At 61.3% G+C, this 15,817-nt stretch overlaps 3 protein-coding genes across 6 annotated transcripts; 2 read left to right on the plus strand and 1 right to left on the minus strand.

Moving 5' to 3' along the window:
• Nucleotides 1-347: 347 nt before the first annotated feature.
• Nucleotides 348-1,213, minus strand: LOC307198482 (coatomer subunit zeta-1-like; the record flags this gene model as incomplete). The annotated part of the gene is made up of 1 exon (XM_079945453.1): nt 348-1,213. A coding segment is annotated over one exon (690 nt), but the record flags the coding sequence as incomplete, so codon positions are not given.
• A 1,952-nt stretch (nt 1,214-3,165) lies between these two features.
• On the plus strand, nt 3,166-8,985 carry TEDC2 (tubulin epsilon and delta complex 2). 3 transcript variants are annotated; one of them, XM_079945414.1, is made up of 10 exons: nt 3,166-3,237; nt 3,323-3,421; nt 3,649-3,719; nt 3,817-4,225; nt 4,692-4,745; nt 5,385-5,478; nt 5,651-5,762; nt 5,854-5,955; nt 6,392-6,579; nt 6,886-8,985. In XM_079945414.1, exons 1-10 carry the CDS (start codon nt 3,197-3,199, stop codon nt 7,033-7,035), a joined length of 1,320 nt encoding a protein of 439 aa, XP_079801540.1. In that variant the 5' UTR covers nt 3,166-3,196; the 3' UTR covers nt 7,036-8,985. The 3 variants fall into 3 exon arrangements, with proteins under 3 accessions (XP_079801540.1, XP_079801539.1, XP_079801538.1); XM_079945413.1 differs by having other exon boundaries at nt 6,504-6,579; nt 6,886-7,023; XM_079945412.1 differs by having other exon boundaries at nt 6,504-7,019.
• A 3,636-nt stretch (nt 8,986-12,621) lies between these two features.
• Nucleotides 12,622-15,293, plus strand: NTN3 (netrin 3). Of its 2 annotated transcripts, XM_079945602.1 has the most exons (6): nt 12,622-13,705; nt 13,777-13,965; nt 14,056-14,205; nt 14,374-14,424; nt 14,553-14,627; nt 14,924-15,293. In XM_079945602.1, exons 1-6 carry the CDS (start codon nt 12,778-12,780, stop codon nt 15,271-15,273), a joined length of 1,743 nt encoding a protein of 580 aa, XP_079801728.1. In that variant the 5' UTR covers nt 12,622-12,777; the 3' UTR covers nt 15,274-15,293. The 2 variants fall into 2 exon arrangements, with proteins under 2 accessions (XP_079801728.1, XP_079801727.1); XM_079945601.1 differs by having other exon boundaries at nt 13,777-14,205.
• The last annotated feature ends 524 nt before the right edge of the window (nt 15,294-15,817 follow it).

Here is a 15,817-nt window from a genome sequence, read left to right on the forward strand (position 1 = left end):
AGAAAATACCAAGTCCAGCAAGCGGGGCTGTGGCTGAGACTTCATATGCCTCTCCCCACCCGCACTCCTTCTATAGAAAAGAATTCTCTCTCTCTCCCCTTGCTGGACATATGGACTGTTGGGATGAAGGCCGGGTAAAGGCAAAGGGAGGAAAACACTCAGCACATTCTTTCTCCTGCTTTGATCTGAAGTGTAGCTGCAGCAAAGGGCACAGAAGTGGAGGAGAAAATATGGGGGATAGGAGAGCATGGGAGTATAATCCAGTCGAGCAAGGAAGAGGGTGCTTCCCCTGCCCTGTGTCCAAATCTGCTAAGAGCTTTACTCCCAGGACTGCAAAAAAGAGTGAGAAGGAACGGGAAGCGTATACGGGTTTGCGAGGGGGCAACCACAGAAAGGATGGAGATTTAAGGATCCCTGTTATCCCCGAGATGACCCTGAGAGCATCATTTGTGGGGCTGGATGAGAAGTTACAGCAGACATGTGGATTTTTTGAGGGAGTGAGGAGCCAGGAACAGTGGGGTCTTCACCAAAGGAGTGACCACTTGATCTGTTCTTTGGCTGACTGCAGCACCTGAGACACGGTCTGCTCTGTAAGGGGTACATCTTCTCCCCTTAATGCCACCCAGTGTATCACTTGCTGGGGATCGCTCTCCAGGATCACCCCTCCGTCTACGATTTCATCCACAGCCAAGAAGAGCCCCTCCATGTTCTCCAGCAGAGCTCGCTTTTCTACATTTTTTCTCAGCGTCTGGCTCAAGGAGTCAAAGAGGCAATTCAGAACAGCCATGAGCATCAGCTCATTTTCACAAGAGCTGCAGATCACATAGAAATAGAGATCGATGCTGCTTTTGTATACCACTGTCAGGCCTTCCAAGAGGGCAATTTCACTGTCAGTCCGGTGGGTCTTGTTGAAAATGTTCTTCTCAAAGGCCTTTTGCTCCTTGATACTGGGGTAGGTGTCGTAATAGTACTTGGCAAAAAGTCGATCTCCATCATTGTCCAGAATCAGGATGGCTTTGACAGTATACAGGGAGGGTTCCAAAATCAGCGCCTCTGTTAGACCTGCGCGGTCTCCTAGGAGTTTCGACTCGCCCAGGAAACAAGAAGAGTCGGAAGTCGATGCAAAACGCAAGAGGTTTATTGAAGGCCGGTGCACCGGGGTTCCTTGGTCCTCACGCAGGAGGTCGAAGAAGGAACCCTTTTGGGCGCGAATATGTCAGTTTTATAGGTTCCCACTTCCCCGTATGTAAATTATAGATTTGGTTGTGTTCTCCTGCTGATTGGTGAGCCAGAGAGGGAACTTGTCCCCAGCTGCCTGATTGGTCTTTGACAGACACCTTTTTTACATTTTGTTATCTCCCTCCTTCTCCCCAGCTGCCTGATTGGTCTTTGACAGACACCTTTTTTACATTTTGTTATCTCCCTCCTTCTCGGAAGGGGGCCGGACATCCTGGAAATTCACCCATTGTCTAAGAAGCCCCTATTGTCTGGAGAGTTCTTAATCATTAGCTGGAACAATGTCCCTCGAGTCCCACACCTCCATTTTGCCCCGCAGCTGGTGCCGACGTGGAGCCCTGCTGATAGCTTTTGCTTCCTCTCGAAAATGTCAGAAAGAACCACTTAGCCAGGAGTGTCCCCCAAATGCTCTTGAACCAAAACGACAGGGACAGGGAGATGCTGACTCCGTGAGGCTTTTCTGGGTGTTGATTTCCCTGTAGGAGCGCTTTTTGCTACTGTAGTAGAATTCTGACCATCCTGGGTCAGGCATGGTTGAGTAAGGGAATCCCAGCATAGGGATTGCAGACCTCCCTGTTGACTGTGTGCCCCTAGGCATGTGTGAGCCTCAGTTTCCTCATCTGTAAGATGGGGCAATAATACCTACCTCACAGGGGTGTTGTGAGGACTAAATGTGATGAGGGTAGTAGCAGCCACGTGATGTGCATGACTGAACTGCCTTCTCCCACTCCAGTGGGGACCTAGTACCACCTGACCGTGGGGTGGGGTGGGGTCTCCCTGCATCTTCTAAGCACTGACTGAAGCCCTCTTCCCTCCCCTCCTACCTCACAGAGGATCTCATTTTAGTCAGAATGCTGTCAGCCTCCCCGCACTAGGCAAGAAAACAGGCCACTACCGATGGAGGGGCCCACCCTAAGGGCAGTCCCAGGGCTGCCTAGGTCCTCACCCCCTTCTCCTTCTCTGCCTGGCACCCTCAACTCCCCTCCTTTGTGTCTCTGTCCTCTGCTGCAGCACCTTCCTATCAGCACTGTGAAACGGACACCTCGCCAACTTGAAACAACCCCTCCCAGGTTTGTCACCTGTCCTGCTCTCCCCTGAGATTTCTTGGCCCCTGAGGGGTTGGCATTCATCTGTTTTTCCTGTTATCTCCAATTACAGTGGACCCTGCTGCCCGAACCACTCCTCCCAGCCAGCATCTGTCCCTACAATCCCTCCTCGCCAGGTGTCTCCTGATTCTCTGAAGGCCCCGTTCCCCCAACCCGCAGACATTCCCTCCTGGGATAGCCTCCTGTGGTTTCTGTGACACCAGGCTCTGCTGTCCCTCCACCTCTCTGGGCTCCAGCTCCCCCTCACCTGTCCCCATCCATGCACACCTTGGACCAGCTCGCCCAGGCCCGTTGCTCCATGTGCCACATCCTTGGCTCCTGGGCTTCATTCGCCTCTGCCCAGGTGCCCACTGATGCCTCCCCTGGATGTCATCACCTCACCAACATATCCAAAAGTGAACACTCCCTCCTCCCTTGTCCCTGCTCCCAACACACATGTAATCCTCACTTCTATCGACTGCAGTAAATACCTACTGGGCCACTCCATGTGCCTTGCCCTGTGCTAGGTGGCCCGGGGTCAGCAAGGCAGCAGGGCCCTGCTTTAGAGCGCCTTCACTACAAAGACGAAGCCAACCGTTAAGCGATCACAGGTGCCACCATCTACCCGGTTATCCAACCCAGAAGCCTGCGCGTCACCCGAGGTCCTCACCCGTGTTCCCTCCGCTGCCCCCGGCCCGAGCTCAGAACCGGAGTCATGGCTTGGACCCCGGGGGAAATGGGGGGCCTTGAGGCGGGATCATCATCGGGTAGGGCGGGCCCTGAACTCTGGGCTCGGAATTGGGCAGTCCGGCCGGAAGGGGCGGTCTTCTAGGCCGGAAGGGGCGGGATTTGACGACGGCGGCAGATCGCGAAGAATGGATACCGCCTTCACGTTGCTTGCCGGCAGCTCGCGCCGGTGGGTCCCGCGCCGCTGGAGGGGGCGGGAGGCTGCGCGGCCCGAGGCTGGCCAGGGTGCTGAGCCTCTGGTGCGTCCTTTCCAGGCTAGTGGCCGAGCTGCGTGACGCCCTGGACTCCTGCGCCGAGCGACAGCGGCAGCTGGAGCGGAGCCTGCGAGTCTCCCGGCGGCTGCTGCGTGCCTGGTACGCGGACCCCGGGACCACCCGGCTAGGCCTCCCTCGGGCCGTCAGAACCCCGCTTAGCGACCCCGGGCCGGGAGGCCCGGCCCAGCTCTCACTTCGGAGTTGCGGGTTGTCAGTGCTCCCCGCTTTTTCTGCAGGCTCTGAGACTGCGGGTCTGCCCCTAGGCCAGGCGGCCTTGGGGGCCTGTTGGGCCCTGGCCGTGCCACGGCTGCCTTGTGTCTTCACAGGGAACCAGCCGAGACCCTGGCTCCGGAGCCAACCCCAGGGTCAGAAACTAATGAAGAGGCCCCATCTGCAGGTAAACCTCAGCCATCTACCTTCTCCAGGTGCCACCTCTGGCCTGTCTTCAGACATGAAGTGGTGAGGGACCTCTACATGACTCTTGGTTTTTGCAGCATGCATACCCAGCCCGCAAGACCTCAAGGAGCTGGAGCTTCTGACCCAGGCACTGGAGAAGGCTGTACGGGTGCGAAAAGGCATATCAAAGGCTGGAGAAGGAAACAAGGCCCCCAGCCTGAAGTCTGGATCCATTGCCACTTCCCCTGCCACCAGAGCCTCTTACCCACCCAGCACCTCACACAGGGCTGGCAGCCGTGCATCAGAGACAAAACCTCCCAGGGGCATCCTCCAAACCAGGGTGCCTACCAAGGACCTCCCTGAGCGCAGGCTTCTGTCAGTGGGGGATCAGGCCTGTATGGGGCAAGGGGCTGGAGCCACCAAGCCTAAATCAGGCCTCAGGAACGAACAAATAGCCCTGTCGGCTGCTTCTCAGGCCCCAGGAGCTTTTACACTCAAGGATAAGGGGTAGGTTTCCCAGACCCTCACTAGAGGAACTACTGTCTCTACCTGATCAGATCCTGGGCAGCAGCAGGAGTCTGGGTTTGGGGTGACAGGGAGGGCAGGGCATTGAGCTGGATGTGGGCCAGGGGAACCCCAGGATGCCACCCCATGAGGGGTGGCAAGCCCAGAAGCTGGCAGAGTGGAACAGCTGGCTGTGAAGGTGCCATGTTTGATGCACTGGGGCGTGACCTGTGCCCTATCCACTTATCCACCCAGCCCCAGGGCTCCACATGAGCTCTCGAAGGCCTGGTCTCTGCTTTCTCTTCTCTCTGCCAGGTGGTACCTGGACTGGGCTGGCTCCTGTGGTCACCCTGGAAGCCCTGTCTGAGGGGTGGGTGAGCTTCATCTCTCACTGGGCTCTGAGTAGGGAGTGGGGCCTGCAGCCCCCAGAGTGAGACAGAGCTGCTCTGAGCACCGGCTTCCCTGACAGGATCCTGCTGCAGCTGCCTGAGGCCTTCAGGAAAGCGGCTTCCCGGAATTCCCGGTGAGGCTGAGTCTTGTGGCTGGGTGAAGGGGGAGGGGAGACCAGGGGAGTGTGGAGAGCAGGGAGGCTGAGGCTTCCCACTGGTAAGACTTCCCACGGGTCCCTTGGCTTTCTTTGCTGGGTGGTGACACTCCACATTAGGAGAGTCAGCCTCCCTAGGACGGCTGTAGTCACCTTAGACTCAGCCAGCAGCTTCTGAGGCCCCAAGGCACTTAGTGTCTCCAAGTCCCCATTTGTCTTCCTTGTGAAGATGACAATAATAGTACCAGCTTCTAGAGGTGTTGTAGGGGTTAAACGAGGTGGTGGCTTTTCGGGTGCTTGTGCTGTGCCTGGCACAGAGCCAGCATCCAAAGCTCTTACCAGACTTTTTGGTCACCAGTCACTGCTGGCTCCTCTCCCCTTTTCCTTGAATTCTCTCCTAGCATTTCCCAGAGTGGGTCAGCTCTGTCCCCTTTTCATGGACAGTGTCCCCCTCGGTTCCCCAGGACACCCAAAGGCCCCTCCTGACATTCAGAAGAGCCAGACACCCCAGGCTGGGGCTGCTACCCTGGCCCTTGCCTACTTCTCGTGGCCCAGCCCAGCTGGCTGTAGTAACCACGTTGCTTTCTGGTTTGTGGGCTGTGCATGTGTGTATCCCAGCCTGTGGGCCCAGCTCAGCTCTACACAGACCAGTGATTCTGTGGATGCTGCTACCACCGCCAAAACGCAGTTCCTCCAGAAAATGCAGACAACTGTATCCTTGCGGGGCTTGGGGGAGTGAGGGGTGGGGGGCAGAGGTTCTGGCTCTAAACCTGGCGAGTCTGAGGAGGAACAACTCCAGGAAGGGCCAGAGCTACTCCAGGACCCAGCCCTTGGGGAAAGCGGAGGGGCCTGACCACAGGGGACTTTCCATGACCCGCATGCAGTCAGGCTGGCCTGGCCCCAGGCTCAGTGCCACCGAGGTGGAGGCAGAGGTGCGGCACCTGCAGAAGGCCTGCTTGCTGCTAAGACTTCGAATGGGGGAAGAGCTCACGGCAGGTTAGTGGGCCCTCAGTTGCGTCTCTGGTCAGGGTGGGGAAGGCTTCAGGACCGGCGTGGACCTGGCCTGCTCCCCCTGGCTCTCGTGTAGACCCCAAGGACTGGATGCAGGAGTACCGCTGCCTGCTCACCTTGGAGGAGCTGCAGGCCATCGTGGGGCAGTGTCTCCACAGGCTGCGGGAGCTATGCACAGGTGAGGCCTGCCCCGCCCGTGCTGAAGTCTGGGGTCAAAATCCTCTAGCCACGGGGTGGTGTTGGGACTTTAACAGCAGCTTGGGAACGGAGGCAGGCGGGCAGGACGGCCCTTCCCTGTGTCACCCCACTGCATTCTGAGTTCTCTGCAGTTGTGCTGTGGAGCTGGCCAGCGCAGCACCCCTGCTCCAATTTCTCTCCCGACACACAGACCCCACCACTCCGAGTAGCTTACTTATTTATCCAGTTATTGAAAAAGTGCCTTGTGACAATCAGAGAGGTACTGGCAGATGCCTGGTATTGCAAGAGTTAGTTGTTTATGGACAATAGGGCTTCATACAGGAGGCAAGGGGAGACTTTGCACCCCCTTAAAGGGGCCTGGGGAGGAGGTGCCTGGCTTGTGCCCTGTGAGGCCATATCCCCTGTCCTCGCAACAGTGGTGGAACAGCAGCTGGGGCCGTGGCCTGAGGGGAGGTTCCCCAGGGCCTCCTTGCCCTGTGGAGGAGGAGCAGACCCTATCTGGAGCCCCCAGTTGCTTCTCTACTCTAGTACCCAGGAGCTGCAGACCCTGGCGGCCCTCAGGCTGCGGGTGGCCATGCTGCACCAGCAGATCCACCTGGAAAAGGTACTTCTAGAGTAGGGAGTGGGTGACTGAGTGTCGGGGAGCCGTGGGCCCTGGGGAGGACTCTAGGTCTGGAGCCTCATGAGGGCTTGGCCTCAAGAGCCTATCTGTGCTCCTCCCACCAAGACCCACCAGGGAAGGGTGGGAGCTGCTGGGCCTGTGCCCCTGTGAGGGTGCTGGAGCTTCTGGAGGAGGGATGGGCTGGGGCATGGTGCCTCAAAGCCGGCCCTGGTTTGAGCCCTCCTCTGGGGGCCCTGGGCCAGCTGGGACAGGGCCCCCTTGAGACCTTGGTCCTGCACCACCCACCAGGTCCTGATGGCCGAACTCCTCCCCCTGGTGAGCAAGCAGGAGCCGCTGGGGCCACCCTGGCTAGCGCTGTGCCGGGCTGTCCACAGCCTGCTCTGTGAGGGAGGCCAGCGCTTCCTCACCATCCTACGAGAAGATAAGCCTGCTGACTGAGCCCTTCCCATGGCCAGGCCCACCCCCAGTCCCCCAGAACCCTGCAGCAAAGGCAGGCTGGCTCTGCCTCTAGCCTGACTGTCGGTGAGAGCCCCCCTTCCCTAGGAGGAACCAAATGAATGGGCATTGAGGGGACTTTCACTGGTACAGTGAGCCAGGGGCCCAGAGATGCCTGTACCCCCTTAGGAAACCAGGTTTCCAAGGGGCGGGGACTGCCCCCTGGCTCTTCCTGAGGAACTTAGGGCCTTTCTAATGGCTGCTAAAGCTGCTGGTCAGGGCTCAGCTTGGCTTGGCTTTCCACAGGCTCAGGAGACCTGAGACTGGTGGGGGCTTTTCTTAGCTACTTCTGTTTTCTCTTGCTGTACACTTAAAAGCTACTTGTGTGACATTAAAACTACTTTAGAAAGTTTATATATTTAAATCATACCAAGGTGCGACTTGGTGCATGTTTGTTTTCTTCTTTGTGTTTATTATATACCAAGAATATATCAAGTATATTTACCAAGAATAGGCATATCCCTTGTGTACTGAAGGGAGGGGGCAAAGCCACTCAAGGTGGGCTGCCCTGGGGACTTGCCTCATGCACTGGCCCTAGCATACCTGAAACCTCTCCCCACAAGTGCCTACATTTGTACCGGGCTTATCAAAAGACAAAAAAGCCACAAGCCAGTATTGCAGTGGACATCCACTGTCTGCCCACAGCCATCTTTCCTGGCACCCATGCCCACCACCTGCTCCTGTGCCATTGCTGTGGCTTATGTGGGCCCCCCAGACTGAGTCCACCCCTCCCCTGCTCCACTGTCACTTCCAAGGCTCCTACCTCCCCTGTTGAAGGAGGCACTGTTTCTTGGAAGGCAAGAAAGTGTAGAGGTCAAGGTCACAGCCTCTGGGTTTACAGGTCACACATCTTGGGTTTACATCATGACTTGTTTGCTGCTCTGGGACTTCCAGCAAGATTCTTGAAGACTCTGAGCCTCAGTTCCCAGTGTTGTCCCCACTGTCATACTGGGGTAGTGGTTATTACCACTGGGCTGAAGATGAATAAGGTGGTGTTAGATGCTTCACAGCTCTGCACCCTGGTGAGGGCTTTGAGGCAGCAGTGTCCCTTTCATGAGCCTTTAGTGAGTACCTGTGTGGACCAGGCACAACCCTCAGAGCTAGGGCAGTAGCCCTTTGTGTGGACAGTGATGTGAGACCAAATAACACCTGCTTCTGCCCTGAGAAGCCCAGGCCCAGGAGGCAGATGACTCCTGGAGAAGGCCAGGTTTTCTGCAAGCCTGATGAAGTGCTGCAGGTATGGGGGATGAACTGGGTGAAGTTGAAGCCGCCTCAGGGTAGCCCCACCCTGCAGGAGGCCCTACTTGTAAAGGGCCCCACAGTCCAACAGGCCAGAAACCTTGGACATGGAGTCCCAGGTCCTTGGAGCTGCTGGGGACCAGATGACAGACCAAAGTAGAAAATGAAAAATCAGGGCCCTCACTGCACTAAGGGGGCCTCCAGGGAGTGGAACTCCAGAGCAGGAAACCAGGGAAGGGGGAGAAAGAGAGGGAGGGAGCCTGGGGTACAACCACCTCCTTCTGGCCACTCCACTGCTGCCTCCAGAGCTTATGTCCAGGTGCTGGGATCTGGAGGAACCCTTAATCTCCAGGGCAAATCCCACCACCCCCCTGTTACTGGCCACCCCAGAATCCGTAGCAGGTGGTCTTCACTGCAATTATTTCACCCACTGGTTGTCTTAGTTTATTGTGCACTTTATTGTCAGGGATGCTGTCCACCTGCATCTCTAGCTAAGCGCAGATGGGCACCCAGAGGTTGTTGACTCAATGACCCACCTGGCCAGTCCTGGGCACTGGTGGTGTCCTGCGGACCTCTGTGGGCACCTGGGCCTTCATGGGCAGGGAGGTGCCAGCAGATAACATGAGGGGAGAGATCTGGGTAGGTCCCAACACAAGGCACCCAAAGCAGAAAAGGGAGACCCCCTGCGAGTTAGCGCCCGCCCACCTCGATTCCACACCACGCCAGGAGGCTGCAGCGAAGAACTGTCCCCGTGGCGTCACAGCATCGCCGGCCAATCTGCTCCGACTTGGCGGGCAAGCGGGGTTGCAGGGGGCGCCCACACCCACCCGGAGCGCAGACCCCGCTTCGGTAGCATGAGCGCGACCGAGCGCTCGCCCCCTGCGCCTGCCGAGGCCCCTGAGCCCCCCGGGGCCCTACGCTCGCTGCTCTTGGCCACCGGCGTCGCGGGGGGCTCTTGGCCGCGCTGCGTCCTGCCGTTCGGCGCCGTGGTTCTGCTTGCAGGCGCCGCTGCCACGGCCATCACCTTCTCGTTGCGCGGACCCCGCCTGGACCTGGCCCAGGGCTCGGCGCGGGCCTCGGGCTACTGGCCGCCGCCTTCCTGTGCTGGCGCGCATGGCGGCGGCGGCGGCGGCAGAAGGCCGGGCGCGGGGGGCGGCGGGAGCCGGGGACGCCCTGAACCCACGCGCCAAGCCCTCTCCCCTGCGAGGTCACGGCGAGCCGGCGCCCCCTCCCTCCGGATCTCGCCTGGGCCCGGCTGGCGCAGTGCCAAGCGCGTGTGGCGGAAGCCTCCTCCCCAGACGCCGTCCCCAAACTGTTCTGAACTCTCAGGATGCCCAAGCTTTGGGCACTTCGAGCCATCTCCTTCCCCTCCCCCGACTCAGCTCTCCCGCTCTCGCACCCGCCTCCGCCCATGTTGCTTTTGAGCGTTTCGCTTGGCGCGCAGAGCCGTCCTGGCTGAGCGCGGGGCTGGCGGCAGTCTGCATGGCACGGGGGGCCTGCAGGGTATGCAGGGTCCTGGGCGGCGGCGGGCCGGGGACTTGACGTGGCTACCCTCCTCGGGGCGAGGCACAGTGGTCTGTGTCCTCCTCCCCTAGCTGTCCAAACCCCACTGGTTTGGAAGCCCCTCGAGGCAAAATAGGCGCTCAGTAAATGTTTGTGCTATATATGAACAAGTGGTGGCTTGCAAAAGTCTGGTGGGGACAGTAAGTCCTGGGCTAAGCCGGGAGTATTTTATCAGTTGGCCTTTTAAGAGAAAGACCCCAGCCCCCTGAGACATATCAGGACCCCCCCTCGGTCCCTTTTCCCCCAGAGAGGTTCCTGGAGCCCCAGAGCTAGCAGCTGTCACTCTGAGTGGGGGCAGGGGAGGGGAGGCCTGCAGCAGCCTGAGGAGTTGCAGGTGGGGAACTAGAGGCTGAGCCTCTTCTAAGGTGCCAGGAAGGGGCAGGGCCAGCAGAGAGATGTGAGGTCTGAGAGGCCCTAGTCAAGGACTGGGGACAGATGGCTGAGTCCCAAGGAGCACTGAGCCTGGGTGGGGGGCTGTGAGGAAGGCCCTCCCTAACTCCCATCACACCATCTGCCAGGGCTGCCCCCGGGGCCAGAATAGAAAGCACACCTAGGGCCACTCCAGAAAAGAGCCTGGGCTGCCTGCAGCCACCTCCCTGGGGAGCTAGTGGGGCAACGACGCTCTGGGCCAGGTACCTGCCTGCTGACCCCGATGAACACTCTGCAGGATGAGCCCTGGGGGCCTTCACCCACACCAGAGGCCACCAGATGTTCTGCACACCCTACCCCCAACTCACGAGGAGGCTGTGCTGCACACAAAGTCTGCAAGGCTCGGGAGGGGGAGCTGCTCCCTGCTTTCCTCCTTCCCAGCAGGAGTCCTGAAGTCCAGACAGCCAAGCTTTCCCTGGAGTCTTGTCTCAGGCCCTGGGGAACCACTGGCTTGGGCCTGGGCATTTCTCCCCCCTGTGGCCACCTCCTTGCTTCTAACAGTCCGAGAAGGATCTATCGCACCTCCCTCTCTCCCACCAGAGCTCCCCCCATCCCAAGCATGTTTGAGGCTGATGATCAGAAGAACCTTGAAGAGAATGGTTGGGAAGGTGCTCTTTCTGAACTTGACCCATCCCAGAGCAGAACAGTGTTCCCCGCCAGCTACCTCATTCGTGCATGGCTGTTTGTTATAAGGGACACATTCTCTTTATTGGGAAGTTGAGGGACAGGCCCCAGTGGCACCTGCTTTGTGGGGTGAGGGGCACCCTCAGCCTTCCTGTTGCTGCCAGAAAAGAAGAGAGAGGCCAGCAGCCCCTCTGGCCCTCCTGGCTTAGTCTTTCCAAAGTCTCCTATTATCCCTTCAGTCCCTTCACCCCTCACCCCTGCATTTGTGCTGGTTAGGCCTGGTGAAGGGCCTGACCAGAGAGTGTCAGTCACTCCAGGTAGCCCATCAATCACCCTGTCTTCCTGCTGCTCCTTCTCCAAGGTCAAGCCCTCGTGTGTCCTCTTCTCCTTCAGTGTCCCCTGGGAGGCTTCTATGTCCTCCTGCTCCTCCTCTCCTAAATAGCACAAGGATTCTGCTTCTCTCCATCCTCTTCTTATCTGTCCTTGCAGTGTCTCTGGCCCAACCGAAGGTGGCAGCCCCGCCTACACAGACACACCCATGTGGTGTCCTCCACTGACAGCTGGGCTTGGCCTGGGGTCAGCCTCCCATCTAGAACTTCAGGCCTCAGAGCTGCTCCCAGGTGGGATATATTCCCATGTTCCCTGCCCCCTTTGCATGGGGCTGACCCTTCCTGGGATGCTTTGCCTCCTCCATCAAGGAGAGACTCCAGTCTGTTGAGCTCCCTGGCTACATCCAATACCTATGTGGCTCATGAAATCCCAACAGCTTGGCAAAGTTGAATAATAGGCATCTGGCTGATGAGGAAACTGAAGCTTGGGCAGGTTGAGGAACTGAAACCACACAACTAGAAACTGAAGCAGCTTGGATTCAAAATCAGACCTGGCCCCAATCCTGGGTTCTTTTTACTACAGCAGACTGCTGCCCTGGGGACACCCCACAACCACCAGCCCAGCTTGGCTCCCTCTGTGCTGAGTGTGCCCTGTAGGGACCAATGGGAGCATGAGGGTCCCACCTTCAGATCCAGGGCCCAGCCTGCCTGATGGGCCTGAGGGAGGAGGCAGCCAGACCCCCACCCGGCACGTGGCACAACCCCAGGAGCAGTCAAAGCCTGGAGGCAGGCCGGGGGCCGGCTGGGTGGTCCCCCACGGGCTGCGTGGCTGAACCACCCCCTCCAGAGCCCTCCCGCCAGCACATTCCTGGCTCCCCGGCCCCTCCCCCGGCTCCAGGGCCTCCCAGCCCCCTCCCCCGCTGGCCCAGCCAGTGTCTGAATCTGCTTCTGATTCCGGCTCTGCCGACGAGGCCCCCTCCCCGGCCCCCTCCCCTCCCCTCCCCTCCCTCCCTCCTTCCCGGCCCGAGCAGCCCCGCCCCCGGCTGCGCCCAGGCTTGCGCCTGCTGCGCCCCCCACCCTCTACTGGCACAGCTTGCCCGCCCTCGCTGCAGCCGGGAGGAGGCGGCGGCCGGGGCGCCCCAGGCCCCGCCCGCCCTCGGCCAGTCCCGGGAGGCCGGGAGACCTGCTCGACCCGGCCCTCGGTGGGTGAGTGCGAGCGGCGGGCGGCGGGTGGGGCCTCTGCGGGCGGAGGCGCCGAGAGCGGGGGCGACGCCTGTCAACGCTCCAGGCCCAGCGGGAGGACGCGCCGACATCCCCGCTGCTCCGCTCGGCCCGGGGCGTAACGGCGGCTGCGCCCACCTCTGGGCCCTGACTGGAGCGGCCCGGGGCTCTGGTTGCTCGGCACCGCGGGCCAGCGGGCAGAGCCTCGGATCGGGCTCTCTCTCCTGAGGGCAGCGGCGTGGGCCCCCGGCCGGCTGGCTGACCCACGGCGGCTCCGGCCATGCCCAGCTGGCCCTGGGGGCTGCTGCTGGCCGCGGGCACAATCTCGGCCGCGCTGAGCCCAGGGCCGCCGGGGCCCGCCGACCCCTGCCATGACGAGGGGGGCGCGCCCCGCGGTTGCGTGCCCGGCCTGGTGAACGCGGCCTTGGGCCGCGAGGTGCTGGCGTCCAGCACGTGCGGGCGGCCGGCCACGCGGGCCTGCGACGCTTCGGACCCGCGGCGGGCACACCCTGCCACCCTCCTGACCTCCGCAGGGGGCACCACAAGCCCGGTGTGCTGGCGTTCGGACTCGCTGACGCAGGTGCCCCTCAACGTGACCCTCACAGTGCCCCTCGGCAAGGCTTTTGAGCTGGTGTTCGTGAGCCTGCGCTTCTGCTCTGCACCCCCCACTTCGGTGGCCCTGCTCAAGTCGCAGGACCATGGCCGAAGCTGGACCCCACTGGGCTTCTTCTCCTCCCGCTGTGGCCTGGACTATGGCCGCGTGCCTGCCCCTGCAGATGGCCCAGTTGGCCTGGGGCCCGAAGCCCTGTGCTTCCCTGAGCCCCAGGCCCAGCCTGATGGGGGTGGCCTTCTGGCCTTCAGCGTGCAGGACGGCAGCCCGCCAGGCCTGGATCTGGACAGCAGCCCGGTGCTCCAAGACTGGGTGACCGCCACAGACATTCAAGTAGTGCTCACAAGGCCTACCATGCTGGGGGACACGAGGGACGCCACGGCCATGGTCCCTTACTCTTACTCAGCCACTGAGCTCCAGGTGGGCGGGCGCTGCAAGTGCAATGGGCATGCCTCCAGGTGCCTGCTGGACACCCAGGGCCATTTGATCTGCGACTGCCGGCATGGCACCGAGGGCCCCGACTGCGGCCGCTGCAAGCCCTTCTACTGCGACAGGCCATGGCAGCGGGCCACAGCCCGGGAAGCCCACGCCTGCCTTGGTGAGGCCTTGGAGGGTGGCCTGGGGATCTGAGACCAGGCCAGCCTGTCCCTGACTCATCCCTCCCTGCAGCTTGCTCCTGCAATGGCCATGCCCGCCGCTGCCGCTTCAACATGGAGCTGTACCGACTGTCTGGCCGCCGCAGTGGAGGTGTCTGCCTCAACTGCCGGCATAATACTGCCGGCCGGCACTGCCACTACTGCCAGGAGGGCTTCTATCGAGACCCAGGCCGTGCCCTGAGTGACCGCCGCGCTTGTAGGGGTGAGCCTGCTGCCAGCTACCTGCACACCCTCACCTTCTGGTTTCCCACATCCCTAGATGGGCTTCTGACCATCCCACTTCTATCCTCAGCCTGTGACTGTCACCCTGTTGGTGCTGCTGGCAAAACCTGCAACCAGACCACAGGCCAGTGTCCCTGCAAGGATGGCGTCACTGGCCTCACCTGCAACCGCTGTGCCCCTGGCTTCCAGCAGAGCCGCTCTCCAGTGGCACCCTGCGTTAGTGAGTGATGCTGCCCTGCTTAGACCACCTCAGCCAAGGTCAACCCAGCTCCCTGCTGCTGCCTACCTGGGCCCCGCAGATCCCCCTGCCCCCCTCAACTGTCCCCTGAGCCCTGCAGATTCCCTTGGCTCCCTTCAAAGGAAGGCCTTTATCTCATCCTCTCCACAGAGACCCCTGTCCCTGGACCCACTGAGGAGAGCAGCCCTGTGGAGCCCCAGGGTGAGTGGAGGTTCCAGAGGGGGCATGTCCTTGGCTGGAGGGGGCTATGGATTTCAGGAGGGGAGGAGGAGAGGGTGGGAGAAGGAGGTGCAGATCGGTGCCAACCTCCTCCTGCGCCCTCCTCCCAGACTGCAACTTGCACTGCAAACCTGCCCGTGGCAGCTACCGCATCAGCTTGAAGAAGTTCTGCAGGAAGGACTACGGTAGGCCACCCTCAGGCCTCCTGCCCCCGTCCTCCTCACCTTGCCCTACTTTCTCTCCGTATACCCTGACCCTCGCTGGACCCCAAGGCCATCCCCTGGCCCTCAGGTCCTACGCTGTCGCCGGCCCCGCCCTGTCAGCCCCCGTGGCCTCTTCGTGCTCCCGCTGCGGCGTGTCCTCTTTGTGTTCCTCCTCCACCCCGCCTCCCACCCCCGCGGGCGCCGTGTCCTCCTCTGCGCGGCCCGCCCCCTCCGGGCCCCGCCCCGCCTGACCCCGCCCCCTCTCGCCTCCCCCGCAGCGGTGCAGGTGGCGGTGCGCGCGCGCGGCGAGGCGCGCGGCTCCTGGACGCGCTTCCCGGTGGCCGTGCTTGCCGTGTTCCGGAGCGGCGAGGAGCGCGCGCGGCGCGGGAGCAGCGCGCTGTGGGTGCCTGCGCGGGACGCCGCCTGCGGCTGCCCGCGCCTACTACCGGACCGCCGCTACCTGCTGCTGGGGGGCGGACCGGGGGCCGCGGCCGGGGGTCCCGAGGGCCGGGGGCCCGGGCTCAGCGCCGCCCGCGGGAGCCTCGTGTTGCCTTGGCGGGATGCGTGGACGAGGCGCCTTCGGAGGCTGCAGAGGCGCGAGCGGCGGGGGCGCTGCGGGGCGGCCTGAGCGCGGGGGCCGGGCGGGGACCGGGCGGGGGGCTTCTCACACATCAAGGCACACGTTCATCCAGTGCATCCGCCTCACGAGAAGTCTTTGCTCGCGTCGCGCGCGTCGCCATCTGGGCCCACTGCCCTGCGCCTCCTTCGGTGCCTCGAGCTCCTGCCCAGGAGGGGTGTGACGGACGCAGGGACACCCCCGCCCCAACAGAGGGATGTGATAGCCCCAGAGAGCTGCTTTGAGGCCCCCTGGAGCACCTGTCATCCAAAGGACCCCTTGGCCCCCCCACCCTCAAGCTATCTGCCTTCTCAAAGGGACACCACGATACCCCCAGAGGGCTGTGAACCCCCTGTGGGGCCGAATACTTAGAGGCTCTGCGAACACCTCAAGGGCCTCTGTGACACAGCCCCCCGTGATGTCGTGGTCCCTCAGCGTTCCCACCTTCCTGAAAGGCACTGACACCCCCCTCAAATAGTTATGAACCCCCTTCTGATGCCAGGACGCATAGAGATCTGCGAATACCCCAAGGGCCGCTGAGACTCCACCCGCCCCC

This window comes from Stenella coeruleoalba (genome assembly GCF_951394435.1).
Source record: "Stenella coeruleoalba genome assembly, chromosome: 15".
NCBI classification, from domain to species: Eukaryota; Metazoa; Chordata; class Mammalia; order Artiodactyla; family Delphinidae; genus Stenella; species Stenella coeruleoalba.

Bases quoted from the DNA above. Each gene is read 5' to 3' on its own strand.
- TEDC2 (XM_079945414.1), top strand. From the start codon at position 3,197: ATGGATACCGCCTTCACGTTGCTTGCCGGCAGCTCGCGCCG. The intron at 5,479-5,650 runs GTATCCTTGCGG...ACCCGCATGCAG, and splicing joins TCCAGAAAATGCAGACAACT to TCAGGCTGGCCTGGCCCCAG. The intron at 5,763-5,853 runs GTTAGTGGGCCC...GCTCTCGTGTAG, and splicing joins GGGGGAAGAGCTCACGGCAG to ACCCCAAGGACTGGATGCAG.
- NTN3 (XM_079945601.1), top strand. From the start codon at position 12,778: ATGCCCAGCTGGCCCTGGGGGCTGCTGCTGGCCGCGGGCACAATCTCG. The intron at 14,206-14,373 runs GTGAGTGATGCT...TCCTCTCCACAG, and splicing joins TCCAGTGGCACCCTGCGTTA to AGACCCCTGTCCCTGGACCC. The intron at 14,425-14,552 runs GTGAGTGGAGGT...CCCTCCTCCCAG, and splicing joins CAGCCCTGTGGAGCCCCAGG to ACTGCAACTTGCACTGCAAA.